The sequence below is a fragment of the Leptonychotes weddellii genome, chromosome 15 (genome assembly GCF_054177405.1).
Source record: "Leptonychotes weddellii isolate Sample4059 chromosome 15, ASM5417740v2, whole genome shotgun sequence".
Classification (NCBI taxonomy): domain Eukaryota; kingdom Metazoa; phylum Chordata; class Mammalia; order Carnivora; family Phocidae; genus Leptonychotes; species Leptonychotes weddellii.
Genome location: NC_138383.1, coordinates 17,934,429 through 17,945,675, shown reverse-complemented (window position 1 = coordinate 17,945,675; position 11,247 = coordinate 17,934,429). Strand labels below are relative to the sequence as shown.

At 43.8% G+C, this 11,247-nt stretch overlaps 2 protein-coding genes across 11 annotated transcripts in view; one reads left to right on the top strand and one right to left on the bottom strand.

Moving 5' to 3' along the window:
- PSMC3IP (PSMC3 interacting protein) overlaps positions 1-11,247 on the bottom strand; it is a 180,226-nt gene that overhangs the window by 87,332 nt on the left and 81,647 nt on the right. The gene's annotated exons all lie outside the window — the stretch shown is intronic.
- ATP6V0A1 (ATPase H+ transporting V0 subunit a1) overlaps positions 7,487-11,247 on the top strand; it is a 49,056-nt gene continuing 45,295 nt past the window's right edge. For 6 of the 10 annotated variants that reach the window (XM_081804974.1, XM_081804973.1, XM_081804970.1 and 3 more), the window contains exon 1: positions 9,596-9,758. In XM_081804974.1, coding sequence (XP_081661100.1) covers positions 9,642-9,758 — 117 coding nt within the window. In that variant the 5' untranslated portion in view covers positions 9,596-9,641. Of the gene's footprint in view, positions 7,596-9,595; positions 9,759-11,247 lie in introns of those variants that run through there. The other 4 variants (XM_081804967.1, XM_081804966.1, XM_081804965.1 and 1 more) reach the window with 1 other exon arrangement.

Here is an 11,247-nt window from a genome sequence, read left to right as displayed (position 1 = left end):
CAGGATCATGACCTGAGCTGAAGGCAGTCGCTTGACCAACTGAGCCACCCAGGCGCCCCGAAAAGGGATTACTTCTATGGAAACACACTGTTAATCAGCATTTCAAGAATGATGGTCGGGGCGCCTGGGTGGCTCAGTTGGTTGGGCGACTGCCTTCGGCTCAGGTCATGATCCTGGAGTCGTGGGATCGAGTCCCGCATCGGGCTCCCTGCTCGGCAGGGAGTCTGCTTCTCCCTCTGACTCTTATGATCTCTCTATCTCATTCTCTCTCTCAAATAAATAAATAAAATCTTTAAAAAAAAAAAAAAAGAATGATGGTCTAGGGATGACTGGGGGGCTCAGTCGTGATCTCAGAGTCCTGGAATCTGGTCCCCATTGGCCTCCCTGCTCGGTGGGGAGCCTGCTTCTCCCCCTGTCTGCCGCTCCCCCTGCTTGTGCTCTCTCGCTTGCTCGCTCTGACAAATAAATAAATAATATCTTTTTTTTTTTTTTAAGATTTTATTTATTTGACAGAGAGAGATACAGCGAGAGAGGGAACACAAGCAGGGGGAGTGGGAGAGGGAGAAGCAGGCTTCCCGCTGAGCAGGGAGCCCGATGCGGGGCTCGATCCCAGGACCCTGGGATCATGACCTGAGCCGAAGGCAGATGCTTAACGACTGAGCCACCCAGGCGCCCCAAATAAATAAATAATATCTTTAAAAGAAGAATGATGGTCAAAGGTGATTATAAGTCACCTAAAGGTTGTGGCAGGGGAATTCTTTCATCCAACACTAAAATCAGTTCCTGGGGCGCCTGGCTGTCTCAGTCAGTGGAACACAGGACTCTTGATCTAGGGCTGTGATTTCAAGCCCCACATTGGGCGTAGAGCTTACTTAAAATAGATAAATAAATAAAATCAGTTCCTTGGTAGAACAGTTTAAGAACTAGAGTTCATTTTTACATAGAAGGGAAAAACAAAAACATGATTTGACTAGATGCAAACCATCATTAAACCGAGCGACCGTCATCTCAAAGAATGCAGGCAAGCAAAAGTAAAATTTTAAATCACAATTTTACTGTTTGCTCCCAACTACTTGCAGGTGAACAGTTGGAAAAAATGGAGGGAAAAAAGGAAAAATGTTTATTTTAATCAATCCGCTATAGTGACAATTCTTGTAACTTTTTGAGACTCTGTTAGACCACCACCTCTGTTGTCTGCTTTGTCTTGGAAGTGAAGAACTAATTTTTGTTGAAACATTTTCCCAATGCTAAGGAATAGCTCAGTTTAGACACCCAGAACTGCATTACCTGCTAAGCCTCCTATAGAACTGCTCCCATCTTCCAGGTCTGTGTGATTAACAGCATTTTATACTTGATCTCTCTGACAAATAAATAAAATCTTAAAAAAAAAAGATGCTTGGATTAGAAAAAGCACATATTCTTCAAGGTCACAAGAATATCCCTTCAGTGAATGCAAAACTGAAAATGGTTCAATCAGGCCCCTGAAGTTGCCACAAGGACCTCCAACAGAGGAGGACCTGTCTAACAGGTGCCTCATAATCACTGGGGAATCAGTAGATCAGGAAGCAGTTAAGTCCTAATTGCAGAGCAGTTTCATATTAAAAATGTAAATCATTTTTATTTATTTTTTTATTTTTTTAAAGATTTTATTTATTTATTTGAGACAGAGAGAATGAGAGAGAGAGAGCACATGAGAGGGGGGAGGGTCAGAGGGAGAAGCAGACTCCCTGCTGAGCAGGGAGCCCGATGCGGGACTCGATCCCGGGACTCCAGGATCATGACCTGAGCCGAAGGCAGTCGCTTAACCAACTGAGCCACCCAGGCGCCCCGTAAATCATTTTTATTTAAAGATAAAAGAAAGTGGGACGCCAGGGTGGCTCAGTCAGTTAAGCGTCTGCCTTTGGCTCAGGTCATGATCTCAGGGTCCTGGGATCAAGCCTCACATTGGACTTCCTGCTCAGCGGGGAGTCTGCTTCTCCCTCTCCCCCCTACTCCTGCTCTCCCTTGCTATCTCTGTCTCTCAGATAAATAAATAAAACCTTTAGAAAAAAAAAAGATAGTGAAAAAGTGTTCTCATTAAAATATATTTTAAATACTAATCATTTTCACGGACTAAAAAAATCTAAAAATAAATTACAAAAGTATTCTTCATCATGGAATTTAAGGAGTGTTTTCCTCATAGGTGTGCTTTGATGTAGAATAACTTTGAGAACTATAAATGGAATACAAACATCAGCACTATTGTGCTAAACTTGATGATCCTACAAAGTTGGCACTGACTCCACACACATTTTCTGATTTTTAGCTTCTGCTCTGAACCTTTCCCAGCTGTCCCTCTCTGTTACAAAAATAGAAGAATCTGTCACTGACACTAATATTACCTGTATGTTAGAATTTAAATAAAAACTTTAAACATTAAAAAAATAAAAGAATCTGTCACAAGCTCTTCTCCCAGATCATGAAGCCCATAAAATAAAGGGGATAAAGAGAAGAGGCAGGGTGTGATCATATTCCTTTTTGTCTGTTACCTGTGTTCTTTCGTTGATAGTAGATTTCTATTAGGAGGCTCCCATTTCTTTCAGGATCATCCATCCATTCACTCATTCATTCAAGAAATAGTACTTACTATTGAATGAGTAGGCCCAAAAGGAATTTCTAGTTCCGTCATAGAGAAAAAAAGTCGGGTAGAAAGTACTGTGCTTTCTTTTTCTTTCTTTCTTTTCTTTTTTTTTTAAGATTTATTTATTTATTTGAGAGCGAGAGTGAGTGAGCATGGGGAGGTGCAGGGGAAGAGGGAGAGAGAAACTTTAGCTGACTCCTCACTGAGCTCAGAGCCCAACGCAGGGGTCCATCTCATGACCTTGAGATCAGGACCTGAGCCAAAACCAAGAGTCAGAAGCTCAACCAACTGCACCACCAGGGGCCCCAGTACTGTGTTTTCTAAAGGAGATGGAGACAAGTCCGTGAGAGTCTCAATGAGGAAAATGAAGCTCAAGAAGGTGAAACAACTTGCTCAAGTTCAGATACCTTGTAATTGTTAGAGCTGAGATTTCTCTTACATTTGATATTAGATGGAATAAATGGAGGAACTGAGATTCAAGCCTAGTTCAGGATGGTACAACTACAGTGGTCTGCTGTGGTCTACTATACTACCCCATACTGCTTCCCATTGGTTCTTGCTTTAGTATCTGAGAGAGGCTAATGGATCTGTATTGGTTATTAGCAATGAAAATAAAAAGGATAAGTGGGTAGAGGCAAGAAATAAATGTAGGACACACAATTAATATGACATGGCAACTGACTAAATGTGGAGAGAAAGAGAAATAATGGAATTAGAGATGGCTTAAGCTTGGAACCTGGGTAACCAGGAAAACAATATGCCATTAGCAGGATTAATGATCTGAGAGGAAGGGCCGGTTTTTATTCAGTGAGAGCATAATCCTTTGAAACTCTGCTCTCAGGCGCCTGGGTGGCTCAGTTGGTTAAGTGTGTGCCTTCGGTTCTGGTCATGGTCTCGGGGTCCTGGGATCGGTCATGGTCTTGGTCCTGGGATTGAGTCCCAAGTTGGGCTCCCTGCTCATGGGGAGTCTGCTGCTCCTTCTCCCTTTGCCCCTCCCCCTACCTGTGCTCTCTCTCTCTCTCTCAAATAACATCTTTTTTTAAAAAAGATTTTATTTTATTTATTTATTTGAGAGAGAGACAGATATCGAGAGAGAGAGAGCATGAGCTGGGAGGAGAGGGAGAAGCAGGCTCCCCACTGAGCAGGGAACCCAACTCTGGGACTCCAGGATCCTGGGATCATGACCTGGAGCTGAAGGCAGACGCTTAACCAACTGAGCCACCCAGGCGCCCCTCAAGTAAGTACAATCTAAAGAAAAAACAAAACTCTGCTCTCATATCACCTCCTCAATGTAAACTTTTCTGAGATTCTCAGGTCCATTATACGGTATTTTGTGTATCAACAGCAACAGTAATGATGATGATGATAATTAGCAGTTTTTGAATGCAGACTGAGTGCCAACCATGTACTAAGTTCCTTTTATTCCTCACAATAACCATATGAGGTAAGTATCATTATTAACCTCACTTTATAGAGGAGGAAACTGGGGCTTAGAGAGTCCTAAGGTTATCGATATTAAATGGCAGATCAAGACTTGAACTCAGATTGGACTCAGAGACAGCACTCTGTAGACAGTGCAACAGAGGAACAAAAGGACTCTGTAGAGCAGTGCAGTACTTAAGAGCCCAGGAAATGGGGCCAACCTGCCTGGGTTTGAATCCTGCTCTGCCATTTACTAGCTGAGCAACCTTGGGCAAATTATTGTGCCAATATTTATTTATTTAAGTAATCTCTACACCCAACATTTGACTTGAACTCACGACCCTGAGATCAAGAGTCGCATGCTCTACTGACTGAGCCAGTGAGGTGCCCCACACCATATCATCTATGAAATGGGAAAAATACTAGTATCTGCCTCCTAGTATTGTTATGAGAATTAAATGAATTCATATTTATAGAGCACTTAGAAAAGTGCCTGTCACATAGTAAGTATGAATATCTCTCTCTTATAATTATTGGAACTTTATTTCTCACTGAACTGTGAGCTCCTTGAAGATAGGAAGTGTGTCTATTTCATTTTTCCTATCCCGAGCAGCTAGCACCATGTTTGCCACATGTTAGGCCCTCAGCAAGCTTTTGTTGCCTGAATGGCATTATTCAGGCTGTTTGAAATTCCATCTGGAAGCCTTGGAGAAGGGAGGTGGATGGAAAAATCGGTGTGAGTCCCACACATAGACATTTACACATGACAAGAAGCAGGACTGCCAAGGAAGAGAGCATGGAGGGAGTGGAACACTGGAGAAAGATTGATGGCAGGAGATGAAAGGAGCCAGAAAAGGAACTCTTGAGAGGATATACTTTCAAGGAAACCATGAAAAAAGAGAGTTCAAAGGGATTGAGGTGAGTCCAGATGAAAGACTGTCTTAAAGGTGGAGTGCAAAAAATGTGTGGTTAGCAAGTTGACTCTGAGGTTTAAAAAAAAAAAGAGTTTGTTTTTTTTTTTTTAATCTCAGAGGAAGGAAATGACGTCATTGCGTAATAGTTTTCTAAAACTTGGCAGGCTTTCAAGTGTGGGTCTCTATCTGTCCTGCCAGGAAAGTTGAGACAGCTACGGGACATTGAAGATCACAGGAAAGGGGAGGATTTGGGCCTCTCCAAGGTGCTGCTTCTCAACTAAATCATAATGGGATCAAGTTATATCTTTACTCACAATAGGAGATAGAAAATTTAAATAAAACATCCATTTTTGCCTTCATTATTTCGTTTACACTGGTAAAGCAGCATTGATGATGATTTTTGCCAGGTAGACAAAATGATCAGCATCAGGTTTTTATCTGAAGTATCTCCCTCATTACACTGAATCTCAGTAGGGTTCCATCACCCACAGAGCCTGAAAGACCGGTTTTCCGAGTTTTTCTTGACACAGCTCTGGTTACTACAAACGATTTGGGATCCTTACTCCTCCTTAGGAAGTTGATACCAGTATTTGAGAAAGGCGTTTTTATAAATAGTAGGTAGCACTGATGTAGGAAACGTTAGTGTTTGGAGCTGATGCCCAAGAAAGAATTCTTGAGACGTCTTTGGTGCAAAAAGGTGGTTTTATTAAAGCACAGGGACAGGACCTATGGGCAGAAAGAGCTGCACTAGGTCATGAGGAGTGGCCTTTCAAGTTGGGGGTTAGGGATAGCGTTACGTCTTTAAGGAATTTGGAAAGAAGTTTCCAGGAACTTGAGGGGGCTAGTTATTGTTAGGAAAGGGTCATTTATTACTGTCTAATAAAACCTTAGTCATGAGACCCTTCAGATGTGTATCGGTAGGTCATATGCTTGGGGGATGATTGCCAACAAGTATCTTGGGGGGTAGAGATAAAGGAGGTTGCCAAAGGAATTTTTATATGTTAAGGTAGATTTACAGGATCCTGGGGGTGGGGCTAAGATTGCCTTTTGCCCTTAGCAAGGTATTAACATCGAGGCAGCTGAGTTCCTAAAGGAATGTCACTCTGTCTCAGGGACTTTTCAGTGGGCTGTAGATAGTAAGGAAATTTAATTTTTCTTTTTTTTTTTTTAAAGATTTTATTTATTTATTTATTGGAGAGCGAGCGAGAGAGAAACAGCATGAGAGAGGAGAGGGTCAGAGGGAGAGGCAGGCTCCCCACTGAGCTGGGAGCCCGATGGGGGACTCTATCCCAGGACCCTGGGATCATGACCTGAGCCGAAGGCAGTCGCTTAACCAACTGAGCCACCCAGGCGCCCAGAAATTTAATTTTTCTTTTGCCTTTTTTTCCCACATCAGCATTTTTTTTTTTTTTTTTTAGATTTTATTTGAGAGAGAGAGCACACAAACAGGGGGAGGGGCAGAGGCAGAGGGAGAAGCAGGCTACCTGCTGAGCAGGGAGCCCAACATGGGGCTCTATCCCCAGGCCCTGGGCTCAAGACCCTAGCTGAAGGCTTAATCGAGTTAGCCACCCAGGTGCCCCACTTTTGCGTTTTAAAAAACTTGTTATTCTTTAAAAATTTTTTTTTTTTTTTTAAAGATTTTCATTTACTTATCCAACAGATAGAGAGCACAAGTAGGCAGAGCGGCAGACAGAGGGAGAAGGAGAAGCAGGCCCTCCGCCGAGCAGGGAGCCCGATGCGGGGCTCGATCCCAGGACCCCGGGATCACGACCCGAGCCGAAGGCAGCCGCCCAACCGACTGAGCCACGCAGGCGCCCCTTCTTTTAAAATTTTTGAGGAATAGAAAACCCTTGGGTCAAATGGGCCTGCAGGAATCCACCGAACAAGATAAAACTTTACTGTCACAACATAGGGTCTTATGGGGATTTTCCCACTAATTGGAGAAAAATTGACCCTGAACCCTTGCCAGAGGGACTTAACCAAGTACCTTTCTAAAAAGGGCTTTTCCATACTTAAGTGAACGAGCCCCTCCCTGTTCAAGGCTCTACTACGGATCTTAGGCGTTCCTCACTCGGGGGCTTAAATGTTCTCTTCTGTAAAATAAGGAAAAAGGGTGCGTGTGTAATGTAGAGGAGACTGGACTGTAAGCGCTTTTAATAAGCTCTCCAGCTTTCAGGTCATTTCATAATGTCTCCCCTTCCTTGATGTTACTTTCCTCGAGGAAAAAAAGTTGTGAATTAATTTTTTGGACATGAAAAGAAAGAAAGCAGGCAGCCCAGCCTCGAGGGTGTTAGGGAGAAGGGATTAGGAAGGGCATACGGGCTGAGGTCCTCAAGCACCCGCCCAGCAGCCCGTCAGACACCCCGGTCCCACCGGGCTGGAGCCGCAGCCGCGGGAACAAGATGGCGTCAGCACTCAGGGTCTTGCCCGCGCCCCCGCGACTCTGCAGTGCGGCAGCCGACCCAGCCCTCACCCCATTGGCTGACTGCAATGAGGTCATCTTGGGGGCGGAGCCGGTGGCTGCGCGGGGGCAGGGCTTTGCGGACGCACGCACGTCGAGCGCTGATGTCCCGAGCCGCTGAGGCTGCGGGCTTGGTTTGGGGCTGCTGTTTTGGTTGCGGCCCGGCCGGGGGCTGAAGGTGAGCGGGGCATGTAGGTACAGTGCGGCAGGGAGAGGCCTCGGAAGGGCATGGGAAATCCTTCTAATAGCCTCCTATTTGTCAAAGGAATTAACAGAGATCTTAGGTCTCTGAGAGGAAATGGGGGTTCGCCCCTCTTCGGGCACCCCTCCTGTGGGCAGAGGAATCGGAGGTTCACTCCTCTTTGGAGGCCCTCAACCCTTCCCCCATTTAAGGCGTAGGCGGAGGAACAGAAGGTTATTAGGTAGGCAGAAGAATTTGGGGGGCTTCTTAAAGGGGCTCCCAATTTGATGATCCCTCCCCCCCTCCCCCTTTAATCGCCACTTCTGGAGGTAGGTGTGCCTGGGCTCAGAGAATTCCTGCTTTCTCACTGGGTAGACAGGAAATAAAGCAGGTGAATTTGAATACCTCGTAGGAGGCGAGGACTGGATGACAACAGTGAGGCTGGACGCCGGGCGCTTTATTTGTACTCATCTTGTGTAGAATTACTGCTTCTTCATATTTGTTTTGTGACATCCTCTCATCCCTGAATCGCTTTGGCCTGTTTAGTTTTCTGTTTGGCTCCAGTGGGATAGAGATGTTCTAGGAGACTTGTAATCATTAAAGAACAGAAGGAGGGAGGCAACTCTGGAGGCTGTCATTACTGGCAGCCCCTGAACTGTGCTGATCAGGCATAATTTTACCTGCTTTAGAGGTTGTGGAATCTATTCTTGTTTGGGGGAAGATGTGGGAGGTTGGTAACAGCTGTTTTGGGTGATTCAGGTATAGACAATTTTAAAGGCAGGCTACATAATCTCTTGAGAAATCTTTGCTTATATCTGAGTGTGTTATTTTGCTGCCTTGAACATCAAATGCACAAAGGTTTTGTCATTCATATTTCTCAAAATGTCTTCCAGCCTTGCAGAACAGTAACTCTTCCTTTGATGCCAGTTTCACCTATCATTATGGATGCCCTCATGATACTAAAAATACTGTACGGTTTGCTGAGTTTAGATAGGGTACAGTCTGTGCCTTACAATAGCTGATTGAGAATAAATAATTGCAGTTTCAGGACCACTGATAGCGCCATTGTCTTTCATACCGGGCAAGGATAAGACAGCCCTAAAAGGAAACCTTTATTGGCTCATGCATGAGAAGCTTTGACAGATGGAAGAATGTAATTAATCTTGAAGGTGGGGATAAGAAATTGGAAGCTATGGAGGTGGCAAGCTTATTCTCTGTGGTTTGATAAAACTGCTTTGTCATTATCAATGTATTCCTGTCATGCTGGACTTGAAATTGAGCTTAATTTGCAAGCTGGCTCTTTTTTTTTTTTTTTAAGTAGGCTCCACACCCAACATGGGGCTTGAACTCATGACCCTGAGATCAAGAGTCACATGCTGTACTGACTGAACCAGCCAGGTGCCCCCCCCCCCCCGTTTTTTTGAGATAGTGCTGATGCGTTTAGATTCCTTAGGGAGAAAATGGTGTTTCCTGAGCAGTTGGAAGGTTAAACCCTTTAAGGTATCCATAGCTGTAGCGTAGTGCTGGGACTCCAACAGTTAGAAATGGGCAATAGCGGGTAGAAAACTAGTCTCCACGGAGACATCCTTTATGAGAGGGTAATCTAGGTCTCTTCCGTGTGTTTCCTGACACAAGCCAAAAAAAGGTCAAGCAGTGTGAATGTCACTGCCTCATAATACCCTGTCCAGGGTATTTAAAGAGCTGTTTGTGAATCCCAGTTCTCTTTTTAACTGGATACATTCTTATGTATTGAGATGCCCCAAAATACTGTCATTTGATCCTGATGTTGACTGAAGGAAGTGGCTTTTCATCAGGTACTCTGTGGGAGGGGATTTAGTAACAACCTTTTGCAATTTCTCCTTTCTGTCCTTCTAAACAGAATGTTAAAGATCTGTCTGCATGGGATGGAAGATATGAAATGCAAAACAAAAGAGCCTTACTGTTGTGGTGTTTGCTCTTAGCTCTTTTGGTAATGCAGTTTTCTCTTTTTGCTTTAGGTTGGAGAGAAATCAGGTACTCCGTTGAGTGGTACTTTCTGCCACCATGGGGGAGCTTTTCCGGAGTGAGGAGATGACGCTGGCCCAGCTTTTTCTACAGTCAGAAGCTGCTTATTGTTGCGTCAGTGAATTAGGAGAATTGGGAAAGGTTCAGTTTCGTGATGTAAGTAGTTGTGGGGCTGCTTCTTGAATACCGCTGAACTCTGTTTTTCTTGTCAGGGCCAATTGCCTTATAATGAATGTTTTGCTTTTTATTTGCAAAAATAACATTATAGCACTGGCTTACTGTTGGTAGAGTGTACATTTCGAGTTGTCTCTAGAGGTGAGAATGTTTTGTGTCAATCTTTCCATGATTTTACTAGCTCCCTCTTTGAGAATAATCCTAAGCAGTCTCAAGGTAATTGCTTGAGATACAGGTAGAGAACACCAAGCTAACCTTTTCAAGGCTTACACTTTGCTTTTGGCCTCTTTAACACCCGTAGCAGGTTATTAAAAAAAAAGTCATAGCTCTTCCATACAATAGGATGTGTTTATTGCAAAATCTGATGCATCCCATTACAGATGTGTAAGTAAGCATATACTAAATACCCATTATTTTGAAGCATTATGCTGAGCACTTGGAGAAGATATCAAAAGAAAATCAACAGTATAAGAGTATAAAAAAGTATGCCCTCGGGGCGCCTGGGTGGCTCAGTCGTTAAGCGTCTGCCTTCGGCTCAGGTCATGATTCCAGGTCCTGGGATCGAGCCCCGCATTGGGCTCCCTGCTCCGCGGGAAGCCTGCTTCTCCCTCTCCCACTCCCCCTGCTTGTGTTCCCTCTCTCGCTGTCTCTGTCAAATAAATAAATAAAATCTTTAAAAAAAAAAAAAAGTATGCCCTCTTGGGCTTACAGTCTGTTCAGGAAGGCACAATATACACTGCTGAAAGGAGGAAGGAGTTAACAATTCCCTAATTACACAATCACGAAGTTCCATGTACTCCCACTAATAGCATTCATTGTAGCTGTGATTTTACATTCATCATTGTTAGTAATTGATTAGTCTTTCTCTTCTACTGTGATCTTAGGACCATGAAGACAGAGACGATCATTGTATCCTTAGTGTCCACATACAAGATACTCAATCAGCTTTTGTTGGAATGAATGGATGAAAGAGGAGTGGTCAGAAAGGGTTGGGATTAATCAATATCGGCTTCCTGAAATTGGCACGCTGAAATTATATGAATATAATCCGGTGACCTAGTACATTCCTTATTCTCTTTGAACTTTTTTATACCTTCTTTCTTCGAATGTTCTCTTGTCTGACTCTGATTCCTTCTCTGACCTTTCTGAGGACTCACTGCCATCTTCCTCTAGCCTCTCTTTTATGTTCTCCACCGTGGCCTTCTGTGTCTGTTCCCCAAGCTCTCTCCTCTGCTCTCTCTGGATAAGCTTCTCCATACCCTCATCTTCCTTTATCACCTTTGTTGATGATCTCATCTATTCTCAAATCTTCCATCTTTATTCAGTGAGTTCCAAATCTGTATCTCTGGCCCTGACAGCTCCCAAACACCATCTTTAAATTTACAACTCTGTAAGAATTTTATCATTACTGCTTCTCCTGGTAGCATGTCTAAATCCTACCGCCTTACCTTTTCCCAAACTATTTTTTTTT